The 15541-nt window shown below is 43.3% G+C and overlaps 1 protein-coding gene across 1 annotated transcript in view; it reads left to right on the top strand.

The window, feature by feature from the left end:
- Window positions 1–237: 237 nt before the first annotated feature.
- The window catches only part of IGF2R (insulin like growth factor 2 receptor), a gene marked incomplete at its 5' end in the record, with an annotated part of 57632 nt that continues 42328 nt past the window's right edge, over window positions 238–15541 (top strand). Inside the window, 4 exons of the mRNA XM_083856138.1 lie at window positions 238–341; window positions 7934–8067; window positions 13387–13511; window positions 15162–15260. Coding sequence (XP_083712264.1) covers window positions 238–341; window positions 7934–8067; window positions 13387–13511; window positions 15162–15260 — 462 coding nt within the window. The remainder of the gene's footprint in view (window positions 342–7933; window positions 8068–13386; window positions 13512–15161; window positions 15261–15541) is intronic.

A 15541-nucleotide genomic window follows, 5' to 3' on the forward strand; every position in this document is an offset into this window, starting at 1 on the left:
GCAGCGGCCCCGGGGACAGGGCTGGCGTGTGGCGGTGTGGCGATGTCCCGGTGTGGCGGTGTGGCGGTGTGTTGGTGTCGGTGTCCCCTCAGGGCCCGCGGGGGGACGTGCAGAGGGGCCCGTCACGTGCCGGCCGTGCCGCCCATGGCGGGGTCACCTGACCGGGCGGGGCGGGCGCGCGGCGGTCACATGACGCGGCGGCGGCGCCCCTGACGTGCCGGGGCACTGGGCCGGCCCATGGCGCCCATGGCCGCGCTGCTCCTCGCCGCGCTCCTGGCGCTGCTCCCGCCCTCCGGGGCCGCCGCGGCGCCGCTCCCCGACTCCTACCAGGCCCTGTGCAGGTGGGTGGCCGCCGGGGCGCGATGGGGTGGCCGGAGAAGGGCCGTGCCGGCGGGTACGGGGAGGGCGGGGGTGTCTCTGGGTGCCCGTGCTGCTCCTGCCCCGGCTGGTGCCGGCCGTCCCGGGAAGGGCCAGGCGGGGATCTCCGGGAAAGCGGCGGCGTGTCCCCGGGCGGGAGGCCGAGGCTGGCCCGTGGCCTCGGGGCTGGGAGCCCTGAGGGGCGGCTGAGGGGCCGGGCCGGGAGCCCTGAGGGGGGCTGAGGGGCCGGGCCCCCCCCGGGGCCTCCCTGGTGCAGCTCCGCACACACGGGAAACCTGCGGGGGGAACGGGCAGACTCGGTCTGTGCGAGACTGCTGTGGTCGGTCTAGTCTGAAAAACACAAAGTGCTGTTGGGTTGGGAGGGATGTCGCTTCAGAGTTGGCGTCTGGCTAAGGATATCACCACCTGTCATTCAGTTACACTCAGGTGAGTTAAAAAAGCTTTGGGGAAGTTATTGCCTGGAGATGTCACCATTATTCGTGTCTCGACATTTTTCTAGTCCAATTTTCAACTGTGAATTTAGTCTAGCAGCAATATCTTGTCGGTCTTAATTTCGTAATTATTTAGCTGGAATGTGCAGGGTATGTACAAGAACACGTTATTTCAGTCAGTGTCACCGCAAAGGCACCAATGTAGCAGAGTGAATGTGGCACTAAGGGCAGGTCGATGGGGGGAATGGGCTGTCCCCCGGTACAATCTGGGTTATGCTGTTGTTAAATGATGAAAAAGGGGGGAGAAAGTGAGTTGGCTTGCAACAATAACCCATGAGGGTGGCAAAAACTGGTTTTGTGGTTTTATCAGATGACCACCCTAACTGCAGAATCGAGAAACTATCATGTAGCTTCTGGAGGGAATTTAGCTACTCTGATGAGTGATTTTTGTTGATGGTGTGGGATTTTTTTTTCTTTTTTTTTTTTTTTTTTTTTTAAGAACCCTTTCCCTAAATCATATGATTGTCAAGCAGTTCCTACTCTGAGGGTAGTGTTAAGTCCTGTCAATGTCTGTCTTGGCTTTGTTGTGTGTCTGTGACTAGAGGAATATTTGAGAGTGCTGTAGACAGATACGCAGTCTTATTTCAGATGCAAATTACTTAAGCTGGTTTCATTTTGTTACTGGCAAGCGAAAATAATTTGCACGTAGATAGCACGATTATCAGGTTTCCTTTTAAGATGGACTGCTTCTAAAACATGTGTTTGCTCTTGTGCCATGGTGGGGGGAAAAAACTGCTTTGAAGGACTTACGTTCAGTAATTTATAATGGGTAAAAGGAAAGACAGGAATTTGTGGTCTGATAGGTGGGAAGTCCCCATGGAGTTCAGTGGAAAAGTTTCTTCTTGGGTACAGTTGCCAGAAAGCTGTACCAAGTGAGGAATGATGCAGGCATTGCAAACACAGCACTGGTGGATTTCTCAGCCAAAAGTTACAATGTCAGTGTGCAGAACAACTCCCTGACCGACCTATTTTTGTACTGGCTTAAAACAAGGTTTTTATTTGTTTTACAGCTGTTAAGAAAACAGTGTCCTGGGTTTTGTGTGCTGTAATAGGGCTGGTGAAACTGCAGCAGCCGTTTTGTCTGGTGTGTGAATGTCAAAAGGTGGGCAAAGAAGGAAGTTGCTCGGGATTAAAAGAGGCGCTGGCTCTGCTTTAAGAGTAGGAGAGCTGTTTTGCCGGGAGGAGGAAAGGTGTCAAAACTGTTTTGCGCAAGAGCTGTGGCGTGAGGCTACTTAAACTTGAGTCGGAGGTTTGCATTGTTTGTTTTGTGCAGCCTTACTGCTGATATGCTTGGATGGTCTCCTGAAAGAAGAAAAGCTTTCATTCTCTGAAACTTTGTCTAATGGCACGGTTTCAGTGACTGATTTTGTTATGCTTTCTCCTTTGTTCTTGTGTGCTCCGGCAGCTGACTGTGGCTGTCATGTGACTGGCAGTTGGAGTTCTTTTTTTATCTTCTGTGTAGAGGTTTCTCCAGGATTGCTGCACTATGAGTACCTGGGAAAGAGTACAGGGATGGATATAGAAAGTTACTGGCCAGTTTGGTCTCTCCCAGTTTTTCTTCTTCCCCTTATATCTTTCATGTTACGATGCAGGAAGAATTATGGAATTAGAATTAATTTTGTGACATGTTATTTAAGTCCATCTATTTCAAAAGAAATCCTGACAGTTTGGGTTCAGCTTCCACATAACACTGCAAAAGTTGCTGTGTAACCTTCCTTTCTTTCTAAAAAAATGCAGAATATATTTTGAGTGTGATGGCAGAGCAACAAATACAAACTGCCTCCTCTGCGGGCTGTTTTGCCTGAAAATCTGTACTGGATGAGAGGTGATTTAATGACCAGTGATGTTTTTGCCCCTTGCAAGGATAGGAGCTGGTACATAACTTCAATGATTTTTAGACTTGGGCATGTAAGGGAATCTCAAACACAGGATTGCTATTACACAGACGTCAAATTTTGGGGTTGCAAGTCAATTCTATGTTAAATGCGTAGTTTTTAATAACACAACTCCTACAGCTGACTGTACCTACACTTGTGTTCATTCAGAACACTCTTTTCAGCCTTTGTTGTGAAACCGCAGCTGTGCTCATCTGCGCTGCCTGAAACCCTTGAAACCCCCAGTGTTCTGCTTGGCCTCGGTGAAGAAGCACATGCTGGGTACAGAGAGGTGACCTTTGGGTGCACTCATTCAGCTCTGTGAAGTGCTTTGACATATTTAAGTGGGAGATGTCATAAATAAGATCTTACTGGACTTACACTGATGTGAATGATTGTGTCACGTGCCTGGGAAGCTGGCATCGTAATGTCTGAATGTGGTTTTTCAGCCACCTCCTACAGCTCTTGTGTACTTAAACTTCAGATTGCTAGCCTTTTTCTTAAGCATTCTGTGAAGTGGTGTAGTAGGTTTGGTTTAGAGTGCAGCATGAAGGACCAAATGTCTTCTGGATGGAAAAAGCAGAAGAGCTTGTGGTGTAGCTGTAAGGCTCTTGTGCGTGATGCACGCACAAGAAAACTTGCCTGAAGATACACAGCGTGTGTGGTAGTTGGAAAAGGGGATGGGTGAGCTAGAGCAGAATTAAGCATGGGTAGGGATGCATTAAAAAGCTCTTGAGGCACAGTGATGGCTGTACTTTGTGCTGTTCAAGCTCTCATTTTCTGCAAGGAGAGCTTGCTTTGTCATAGACATTTCTTTACTATATTCGTGTATGGTAAAGAACAGCCATTTCAGTGGCAAGTGATGCACAAGCTTCAAATTTACAGTGACCGTGCTGGAAATTGTTCCTCATCTTGTCTGCCAGGGATTGTGCTGGTTGAAACTGCTGGTAAAGAGCTTTGGGTGCTCATTTAATCTCTGCAGTGGTCTGATAGCTGAGAAGCATCTGGGCACAAAATCATGCGGGTGCATAATCATCACATGTGGATCTGCTTTCCAGCTCTGTGGTTGTAGGTTGCCTTGTCTCTCTGCCAGGTCATCTGTGTAACAGCCCCTCAGCAAAATGAGCTATTTCAGTGCATTCCCCAGAGTGGAAACACACGATTCTTTGCGACTGTGTGTTACAGCTGTTTGGAGCAGGGTGCACTGTTCTTCCCAGCAGTCATCTCTCGGGTAACAGTTTGAGAACCAAAAAGCTTGAACTGTAGTTGGAGATTGGTGGCAGTAGTCTCTCTGGTGCTCTGCTGATTTGAGGGGTTCCCTAGTGCTCAGACCTCAAAGAGGCTCTGGTGTTGGGATGTGCATGCTGTGATGGGTGTTAGCCTTCTGCACCTTGCTTGACTTAGTGCCTCAGCTTCTCATCACAAACTAAACTTCTTTGCTTTGTTTAAAAAAAAAAAAAAAAAAGAGCTCTTGCTTGATGTTGCAGCTTGCTGAAAAGTAGATTAATTTTCTTTTTCGTGTGATTGCTTCAGTGTCCCACAAACAATCCTAGGTAGCTAGAAAGGCTGACCTGCAGGCAAGGTTATTCCCAATAAGTCATTTGGACCTTGCTTGCACAACAGCTTTTGACAGTGGTCTGAGCTGTCCCTGCCTCCTTCTGAGCCTCCTGCTGCTGGTGCATGGCCAGAAACCACCGTGAGCCAGACAGGGAACTGGCCAGGCTCAGTCCCCCCTCCACACACAGGCACACGCACCTGTTGTTTTTGCTGAGTTAATTTTGAGAGAGGACAGTCCCTGGGCCCAGCTTGTGTCAGGTGCTTGGGCCAGCAACACTGGCAGGAGATAGGAGAGCCTGCCCTGAGGGGGATTGATGTGGGTGTATGTTTCATCCCTCTAATTGTGGGATAGTTCACAGTTGGTTTATCAGGAAAACAAGTGTCATGTTGTGGTTTCAGCAAAAAAACCTCTTTGACAGTTTTATTCAGGGCAGACATCGTGTTTGAGGCCTGACCTTGAACTGCTTCAGAAATGGCTGTTTGAATGGTTTAATCTGTGAGGAGCATCTGTACTGAGCCCCCTGGATCAGAGGATGCATCACACCCCACCCCATGGTCGTGGCTGTTACTTTTTGAAGGTAGTGATATAACAGCTCCCTAAACTAGCTCAACTGCATTGAAGCAGGATAACTTAAGCCCTTCAAACAAGATAACTTCGTCTGGCCCTGGCAAAGAGGTGATTACATCAGCCATCACCACTGGTGGAGGTGAGTGCTGAGCAAGCTGGAGGAAGCCGGTCCATGTGACTCACGTGGTTAGGATGGGCAATGTGATTGCCAACAGGTTGTTTCCATTATGGATTGCAGCAGAGAGGTCAGCTTGTATCTTACTGGAAAGTAGAGCACATGCAACTTGAAGGTACTGGTTTAATGCCAGGAGTCTTACTTGTGGAGAATTATTTCTTGCTTTTACTGTGAAAGTACTTTTCATCTCTCTGAGAACAGCTGCTTAGGCTACATTCAGGCTGCTGTTACTCAAAATGAATAAATCCCACCTTGCTCCTCCCACACATTAAAAAAAAATAGAAGTCTCTGTAACATCCATGAAAGTAATAGTACCCTGAAACTGCACTAGATTTTCACTTCTATGTGCCCCTGAAGTTGTGGTTTGGAACATGATTGAACATTGGATTTCATGTTTCTTTTGTGCAGACTGTTTTGAAGGATTCCTCAACCTTCCCTGTCCAGGGGCCTGTGACAGGGCAGAGGGAAGGTCTGGCTTCAGTGGCTGCTTTGCTTCTGTTCTGTGAGCTGCTCATCTTGTTTCTCTTTTGCTTCTGGCCTGTGGGTGAACTGACTTGAAGATGCTGATTTCCTCTATTTCATAACATGGAACTGGGAAAGCAAAACCTTAATCTGAGTGATAATTCTTTGTGTGAAGTACTTAAATTCTTGTTCCATTCACAAACAGATTTTAACTTGTAAAGTCTCTATAAAAACCAACAACACACTGAAGAACACCCCAGATTGATCAAAAAGTTTGTGCCATTCTATTGTATGTTACCTTTTTGTCATCTTCCAAAACCAGTCCAAAGAAAATGAGTACTGGAGCCCTTGAGAAATTTTCAGTTCTCAATTTGAGAATTGCTAACTTTCTGGGGCTTGATTGTGAAGAAATTTGGTTTGGATTGAAAAGCATTTTTTCCTGGATGTAAAATCAGATTTGGTTTTAATCTCTTGCTGTTTTCAGAGCCCTTGAAGATAGTCACGTTCTTATAACTTCTTTTTTTGTGTGTTGAGAAGCTTTATTCCGTTGCTGAGCTTTGGTTATTCTGTACTGTAGCTAAGTTCTCATCATCCTCCTGCATCAATATTGCCTTTATCTACTTCAGAAATGCAACAGACTAGATGAGAGAATTAATCAGTATGATTGTAAAAGGTCATGTCTGCCTGCTTATGAGGGAAGAATAATGGCAAGTATTTGTCTAGGATTGAGACACAGTCCTTGAATACATCTTCTATTGGTGTTTTGGGTATGACTCAATACCTGGCAAGTTATTTTTGACCCTTATATTAGGATATAAAGCCTCAGATGTAATAATATACTAATATAAAAAGATTTTGTTTTTTGAGTTCACAGAGAATGCTCTTGTATTTGTTCCCTAAATTATTCCAGCCATTAACAGTCTGAAATGAACATGGCTGCTGTAGTACAGGGAATCCAAGAGCCCCGTAGCCAGTAATTAAAATGGAAAAGTGTGTGATATCTTACTGCTTGCTTTTTGATTAGGTGTGGGATGCACTGGGTTTGAGAGGAATTCTCATAGGATTTAAAATAAAGAATAAAGTAGCTGAACTGCTGCTGCCTCTTTCTCATCCATGGACTAGAGTTCAGAGCTGAACAGGAATGGTTTCTCCTGGGGGGATCTGGAGTATGATAATGCTGAGTGGCGCAACACATACGACCTAGAGACTAAGGCAAACAAACCTGATGGGTGAAGCTTCTTATCAGCTGAGAATTGTACATTAAGACAAATGTTTCTATGGGTCAAATAGGCGCACTAAATTTTGTGTAAGTTCTAAATAACAGTAATGCCTAGAAAGTCACTGTAGTGTCCTCAGTTTTCTGATGTGTGGATGAGTTTGTATTAATCCTACTGAAGTTTCCACTTGGAATAGAAGGGCAGCTGGGGAATCTGTTATGTTGCAAAAATCAAGTGTCCAGAGGATGCAGGCTGCTGCCAATGCCAGAAGAGGGGTAGCTGAGCCAAGGTGACAGCAGACGTTTATTGAGTTGTGCTTTTTTAACAGAGCTTGGCCAAAGCACGCTGATAGTAAGCCAGGCTGTCTAAAGAGCTCCTGGCTCTAAACTAGATGACCTGGGCCTGCCTCAAAGCTGAGCAGTGCTGTGTCATGCCACTGACCACATTTCACTGCAGTCATACTGCCTGCTGTGAGGGGAAGGAATCCTTGCTCTGCCTCTGAACTGTGCTGCATTTGATTTTTTTTCTGCTGTTACTTGGTTTTATTCCTGGTTATATTTAACCTGAGCTTCATATTCCTTTTCCAGTTTTTAGACAGCTGGCTTTCTGATATGCCTGTAGCTAGGTAGTGTGATCTTTCACTGAGTGCCTTGAGGATGCTCTGCTTGGTTGCCAGCTTTTGACATGTATATAATGCTTAAAGGTGCAGCTAGGCCCTAAAAAGCACTGTTAGCATCTTTTGGTCTGAATACTGTAAGACTCTCAGCCCTGATTTTGACCCTGAAGCTGAGTGGCTCTACTGCTCTATTCCATTTAGATTTAGCACATCTGCCACTGTTGTTGGGCAGAACACTGAGGTGAAGTAAGTGTCCAGCTCGCCAAAGATGTCTGAGAAATTTATCAGGCTGTCAAGGATAACATATCACAGGTGATGATCCTTAGGGTGGCTTTTACAGAGGTTTGATGGGGAAGAATGGATAATTGGATGTTCAAGAAAGGGAAAAATGGAGTCAATGTTATATTCCACAAGTGGTTAAATCTGTTTTGCTTTTATTCAACAAATTAGCAAGTATTTCTGGTATTTACAAGTACAGAACATGAATAGGAATTTAAGTTAGTGGTGCTCTTAAACTTGGTTATTTCAGGGACTGGTATCTAGATGATATGCAGACAACTTGAATATCAACTGACAGGCATTTTTGTCTTTTCAGTTACACTTGGGAAGCAATTGACACAGACAAAGAGGTGCTTTATAAAATAAATTTCTGTTCTGGTGTTGAAGAGTGTGGAAGGACAAGTGCAGTCTGTGCACATAACATCAAGAAGAATACCCATGTGTCTGTAGGTAAGTAAACAAGTGTCTTGTAGGTAGTTCAAAGCCATGTTAATAGATAGTCTTACAACTATTGCAAAGTTTGATGTGTAAACAAAGATTTCCCCCCCACCCTTTGTGGAACTATGTGAAACTTTGTTTTGTTGCAGATTTACTAGGGAGATTTGTTAAAACATGATCTGATTGTAGATAATGCCTTTATGGGACAGTGAAATGTATCTTATGCTCTCGTTAACTGTAATCTAGTGTGAAAATATGCAAAGCTACCTCCAGTAGAATAAGTGCATCTACCTGTGGCAGGATATGGGCTGTGCACAACTTGGTAAATACTGAACACAGGATAGAGCTTGAGTTACAGCTCTGAAGTATCCTCAGCCTAGCCTGGTATAATATCAGGTCTTTGTTCAGAGGCAGGTTACTCTCTGTAATGCAATCTTGGGAGTATTGCTAAGTGTCTGGGGTGTCATCTTCAAGTTGTTCCACACAGAAAAGAAGTTAATTACATGCAGTTCTCTGGTTGTGGTTGCACTTGTCAAATCTGGTGACAGCTTCAGCAGTTCACAGATATCCTTGGTATTCTGAGGAGAGGCGGACTTGTGCATGCTGATCTAAATATGAAACTGGTGTATTCCTGTACACATATACATGATTTCATCAGTCAGAAGCACCTTGTGCTCTGAACAGTATTTTTTCAGTTCATCTTATTTATTTTCATGGATGTTTGTCACTTTCAAGGTTGCTTTTGTGTTTTGGCTAACAAAACAATAATATATGAGTACTGTTCAAGAGGCTTTCTCATAGTTGACTGTAACGTCTAAGAGAATAAAGTAATAGCATTCTTAAAGAGTGGTAGCTCTTCAGACTGCTTCATAGTATCTGCAGATCTGAAGTCTGATTTAACATGCTTGCCAATCTTGCCAGCCATTGGCAGACAGCTCTAGAAGAACCTATGAGTTTTCATTGAGTTGCTTGGGCTTGACCCACCAGAATATGATGAGGAGGAAGGTGTTTCTCATTTGTATGCCAATGCACAGAAGTTAGTCAGCTTCCATTCTCCCCACACCTCTCTCTTAACAGTAGAGATACTTTAGTTTCAGTCTATGGCCAATAAGTGCTTTTCAAACAAACTGTTAATGTTGGGACCAGGCTTACAGAATCACTGAGTGTATGAATAAAGGTATATTCAGGCTCCAGAGTTCTCTGGGATGACTGGTTAGATTGCGTTTGTATTCAAACTGCAACTGCATGTAGTGTAGCATCTTCTCTGAGGAGTATGGCATGTTAGAGCACTTGATGCTGTTATTCTTGTTTTACATTTTAGGAATGAAACACATTTTTATTTCCAGCTCATATGCTGTTGAGGCTTCAGTTGCCTGTGGATTATAAAAGAAAGCAGCATCTGAGCGTCTGTTTTAACATGCTGCTCTGGGTGAGACTGGAATGTGGCAGGTGGAGGGAGATTGAGGAAGTCTGTTCTTCCCAGGGAAGTGTGAGAAACTAGAGGCTTTTGTAGGTTTTGTTCCACACTGCTTGTGGAGAGAGGAAGGGAGAAAAGAGCTGGGTGATGACTGAGCAGTATCAAATATTCCTCTGTATGCAAACCTTGAGTTTCCAAGTGCCTCTGTGCTACTAAGTGGAAGAGGATTTAGCAACGGATATACTCTGGTCTTGCTGAGGCAGTTTGAAGTGACTTTCAAGGGTTAAGCCATGAATCTTGTTCGAGTGGGATGTGTTTTTCAATACCCTTCAATAAAGTGAGAAATCAAGGTGAGCAGTTAACACTGTCATTGAATTTTGCTTTGTTCTGCTGGTCAAATTGTCCAAGTTTTGTTCTTGCTCGTGCTTCTAAATGTCTTGGAGCTTCATCACCATCACACTGAGTTTAGATCATGCTAACGAGTAATCAAGCTCATTTGTTTAAAATAAAAAAAAAAAAAAATCACTCCTAGTGAGAAAAGAGGAATGTCTCTGATCTAGGTCTAGGCAGGTGTAGACTCCTGGTTACCTAAACCAGCTAAACCACATACTTGTCTTCAAGCAATCCAGATGACATGAGGTTACCTGTGTGCCAAAGCTGTTGGCAGATGAAGGACCTTTATTTGGGGGAAGAAGGGCAATTTATCAACTGTTAAATTGTAAGCTTTCTTCAAATATGGGCTTAATCAGTTCTCTTCTTCATTCTTTCAGAAAAAAAAAAAAAAAGACAAAAACAAAAACAAAAAAAACCCAAAACAAACCAACCCAAAAACCATTGGAAACAATTGTTTTGTTTTTTAAATATTAGCTGTGCAAGGGACCTCAGGTGTTAGACTGTTTGTTGCTCCCAGCTTTGAGGGGTGTTAAGGCCATGTGCTCTGGGTCAATAATCAGTCTGTATCCCAGGAAAGCCTTGTGGCTAATCTTAGCTGTGTGTCAGTGATGTACTAGAGTTTGCATGAAGACACCAACGGCCTCTCCTCTGCGCTTTTATTGATTAATCCTAGAAATTTTCAGGGGTAGGCAAATGTTTAGTTCACAAACATCAGTGAGGATGGAAACGACATGGTAGTTATTTAACTTTTTAACATACCATGATACCTAGTGACTCATGTGCCATGTACTTGGACTGCTCCCAGAAAATGGAGATACTACTTTAAGTACCTCTTAACCTGATGGTGAAATGTGCACTTTGTCCAGCTACTGTAGGATGAGTGGACGTGAAATGATAGCTGCCACCTAAATGCCATTTTCTTCTGGACAACTGATTAGATATCTTCCATGGTTGCCTTTTCCCTGCTGAGTAGCTGAACAGATGGAGTCAATGAGCAGAAAGTGTTGTGGGCAGTGCCTTTGATACTGATTTAGTGCAACTGTGTAGTATGAAGTATTTGGTGCTAATTTTTGTGAACAGTACTAGCTGATTTGTAGCGTGTTGCTTTGTGGAAGCAACATATCTCTGAAGTTATGAGGAAACATGAGTGATGATTGTAGAGGGAGTTTGATGTTACAGTAAAAGTGGTTGCAGCTCTGGAAGGAAGCTGATCATGTGCGGGGTTAATATTCCTTGCCCTGTGAGCAAGGGTGTGATAAGGCATGTGCCACTCTTACTAAAACTTTTAGCAAGTTCCCAAGTTAATTGTAAGCATGCAAGGGGGAAGAGAGCGTACGTGTTGGCCTGTAGTAAACAAGATATACTGGCTGAACTTGTTTTTTCTTGAATATTACTTTAACTGAGAAAATTGGAATCAGCTCACAAGTGCCTTCAACCCAATATACTTTTTTTAGCACAGAGAGAAGCTACTCCTTAGAGAGCACTAAGTCCTCAGATGGTGCTGCCATAAGTTCCCTGCTAAATGGGGGCTTGTAGCTGTATACATTTATAACTGGAAAGGTTTTATGTCATGTGCATATTGTTACTATATACATCTCTTGCCTAGAAAGTTGTGTTGGCTTCCTTCTGCTAATCTGTGGAAGAAAAGAGGACACCTTGACAGTATCTTCTAAGCAATCATGTGATAAGTAACACTCTTGCTCTCAAATCAGTATGTAGCTCTTAGGTTTAAGAGAGCTGCATGGCACTTTGGTTAGCATCAGTGCTGGAAGCTGTAGAACCTGAAGATGGCCTTTCGATAACACAGGAAATAAAAAAGGCACAAACCACATGTATCATCTTTCTGCCCAGTTTTTTGACTTCTGCTCCTCTTCTGTTCTCTGGGCTATATTACATGGGTGCAGTGTAGTTTTGCTTGCTGTGAGGAAGGAAGGGACAGGTTGGGCAAAGTTCCTACAAGTGTTGTTTTTTAAAATGAAACAGCATTTGGCCTAGGTGCAAAGCTGCTATCTGCAATGATTACAGATTTGACTTGCTTTCTCCCTAGTATAGGCATAAACTAAAATGGAAGGGGGGAAGCTGATCCATGCTCACACTTTATAGCATTTTCTGTAGTTCAAACCAAACTTGTTGGAGAATTAAAATCTACTTCTCAAAAAAAACCCAAAACCAACCAAACTAGGCTGGAGTTAGCATGTAAGATCTAAAAGTGGTTGGTGTTTAATATTAACCAAAATGGGCTTGAGTAGGAACGTTTCAGTGGCCTGAGCTGGTGCTCGTCATGATTTGAAATGTGTTTCACCTTTCCCCTTTACATCAAGTGCTGGGGAGGAGAGCAGTATGCAGTGACAAAGCACTGACCCTACTTTTCATGCAGCATGTGAGCTGTGTTAAAGGGGATGGGAGATGCAGGGGATTTGCACTGAGGCAGTGGATCTGTGCTGGGTTTGTCTGCAGATGGTGCCAGTGCACGGGCACCAGTGTGTTCTTCATTAAGTAATTAAAGATTAAGTGGAGCCAGCAACGTGCACCTGCAGCCCAGAAAACCAGCTGTATCAAAAGCAATGTGGCCAGTAGGTCCAGGGAGATGATTCTGCCCCTCCTTTTCCTCTGGTGAGACTGCACCTGGACTACTGCATCCAGTTTTAGGGTCCTCAGCACAGGAAGGGCATGGACCTGTTGGAGCAGGTCCAGAGGAGGGTTACAAAACTGTTCACAGGGCTGGAGCACCTCTCCTGTGAAGACAGGGTGAGAGAGTTGAGGTTGCTTAGTTTAGGGAAGAAAAGACTATAGGGAGACCTTATTGCAGTGTTCCAGTGCTTAAGGAGGCTTATAAGAAAAAGGAGGACAGACTTAGCAGGGCCTGTAGTTATAGGACAAGAGGTAATAATTTTAAACCAAAAGAGGGTAGATTCAGACTAGATATAAGGAATAAATTTCTTTATAATAGTGGTGGTGAGGCACCGGAACAAGTTTCCAGAGGGGTTGCAGGTGCCCCATCATGACAATGTTTGAGGTCAAGCTGAACAGGGCTCTGAGCAACGAATCTAGCTGATGTCCCTGCTTATTGCAGGGGGGGCCCTTCTAAGCAAAGTCATTCTATGATAGACTCTCTTATCTTGTGCTGATGGTATTATTATAAATGGTATAAAGGCTGAGAGACTGATAAATAGAAGCTGGTAGGAGGGAGGAGTGAATTGTGACTGAAACTAGTTGGTAACAGCTTTCCTTATTCCTAAGGAGGTGACTAGTTTGTAGTAGCACCTGCTGTTTTACTTTTATTTTAAAAAGTGTTTGCTAAAAAGAAAGTGGAAGAGTGATTAGAGATGTCAAATACTATCTTAACTTGGATTTGATCTTCCAAATCAGAAAATCCACAAAGATCTTCAGTTGTATTGTCTTCAAGTGGACTGGTATGTCTTGTGCTGCTCAGTGGTTGAAACTAGACACTGTCTGTTGAGCTTCTATGAAGGTGTTATTTTATAACACCCTTTTCCCTCCTTCTCGTTTTTAAACCCTAGGTGAGTTAGCCTTGCAAAAAGTTTCTGAAAGTCTTCTGGAGTTCAACACTACACGTAACTGCTTGCAGCAAGGCAGTGAACACCACGTTCAAAGCAATATTAACTTCCTGTGTGGGAAAACACTGGTAAGTCTAAATAGTGTGCTGTTATCTTCAATAGAAATGACAAGTAGTTCTGACTTGCTTTTTAAGGGGACTTGCTATGCTTTTGGATGTACTGATTACTGAGCTTTGTAGCTTAAAGAAAGCCAGTTACATTTGCTGTTAAGGTCATGATTTATTGTGGTTTTCAAAATTCAGTCATGGTAGAAAATGGTTGCAGGTCTGCAGCTTAGCTCTGGTTATGGGTTCTTTTTTGTCTTTAATGGTTTTACATGATTGCCACTGTAGTATTTTATTAGCTTAAAATGAAGGAATGAGTCAACAGTGTACAGGGTACCGTAACAGTGCAAACTGTTGTTTAATTGTTGTCTGTGCCTTAGCTGTAGACCTGCCATGACTGTTTAATAGAACAGTGTTGAAGAAAATTACTGACCTCTGCTGTGGGGCAGCATAGTTGACAACAGTAAGCCTTAGGCTTGATCTGCACGTTGTTGAACTAACAGTGCTTATATAGGCAGCTGGGCTTCTGAGGAAATAGTTTTTTTGTGAGAATGTGATTGAAGATCCCTGAAAAGTTTCTAGGGGCCTGTGTGCATGCAGTTCAGTTCAAAGTGCTTTTGGAGTTACACCTTTCACACACTTAACAGATACGAGAGCTCAGTACAGACTGTGATTGGTTCACATATTTGTGTATCCGGGAGAAGTATTTATTGGTGCTGCCGTTGGCACTGACAATGCTATTGCACACCCCCCTCTTGGAAATCCAGCCAATTCAAACAAAGTGCCAGTGCAGCAGAGACTTAAATGCTTCTTGTTCTGTTTCACAGATGACTCTTTAAACTAAATTAAAAATTATTGCTCAACTTCAGCTGTAACACCAGATCATAGTGATCGTCAGACTTCTTTGGTTAACTCAATTCTAATACCTTTTCATCTCGTGGCATAGTAAAAGGATTTTGTAATACTGTCTGGAACAACTTGTTTTGTCGCCTTTTATGGCAGCATTAAACGAGAGAGGGAATCAGTTTAAGTATGCTAAACTGCTTCTAGCGGAGGTAATGGAGGGCAAAGTGAAAAATTGTTGTGTTTTCACTGAGAGACATTCAGTTCAACATCCAGTACTGAACCTTGGTAGAATCCCCATCCTGAAATATACACAAATGTGTATAACATGAGCCTATAAAAATAGGCAGCTAAGGTCAGGGATATTCTTTCTCTGTAGCAGAAGAGGATGCTAATCAGTTGTTTCTGTAGCATAAAAGGGAACTGATAAACCATGCATTGCCTCACTGTGTTAACCTTTTTATGTGCATTTCTGTCAGTGTCTTCCTTTCTAGTAAGTAGCTATGACTGGTGCTTCTGTTGTTATCAGCTGGCATAGTGAGCACTTCTAAAAGAGGGAATACAGTTACTGCATATTAGGACTGGCACATGTTGAATATTGGTGCATATGCAGACTAAGGATTTGGTGTCCTGCATCTTCCTGAGTTGCCCAGCAAAGCTGTTATGTAACAATCTTGCTGTTAACAAACGCCATTGAGAAACTGTATGCCCTTGTTCTGTGATGTGCTGTATTCTGTTTTTCTTAATCTCTTGAATGAACTTCTTAATGTCTACAGATGTAAAATAAAACCAGTCTATTTTTCAAAGCATTATTTTTTCTCACTTAAATAGGGTACCCCTGAATTTGTAACAGCAACAGAGTGTGTGCACTATTTTGAATGGAGGACCTTTGTGGCTTGCAAGAAAGACTTGTTTAAACCTGTGAAAGAGGTAATCTATGTGCTATCTATGCAGAAGTTACTCTTCACATACATGACAATTTTACTCCAATTGCCTGCCCCCACCCCAAATTAATCTGAGCAACCTCCATAAACCTATGTTTTTCATAGGCATGTAAAGCATAAATGTTGGAAGTTGGTGGAGCTGAGAATTTTAAATAACTCTTGAACCTTTTCTGTGCATTGGGTAGTTGTTTATAGTAAAACTCTTCTAAAAGCTGGAGCAAAAGAGTCTAACTTTGGATGCCTCCTTTTAATCAGCATGTCTAGCTT

This window comes from Zosterops lateralis (genome assembly GCF_965231275.1).
Source record: "Zosterops lateralis genome assembly, chromosome: 3".
Taxonomy (NCBI): Eukaryota; Metazoa; Chordata; class Aves; order Passeriformes; family Zosteropidae; genus Zosterops; species Zosterops lateralis.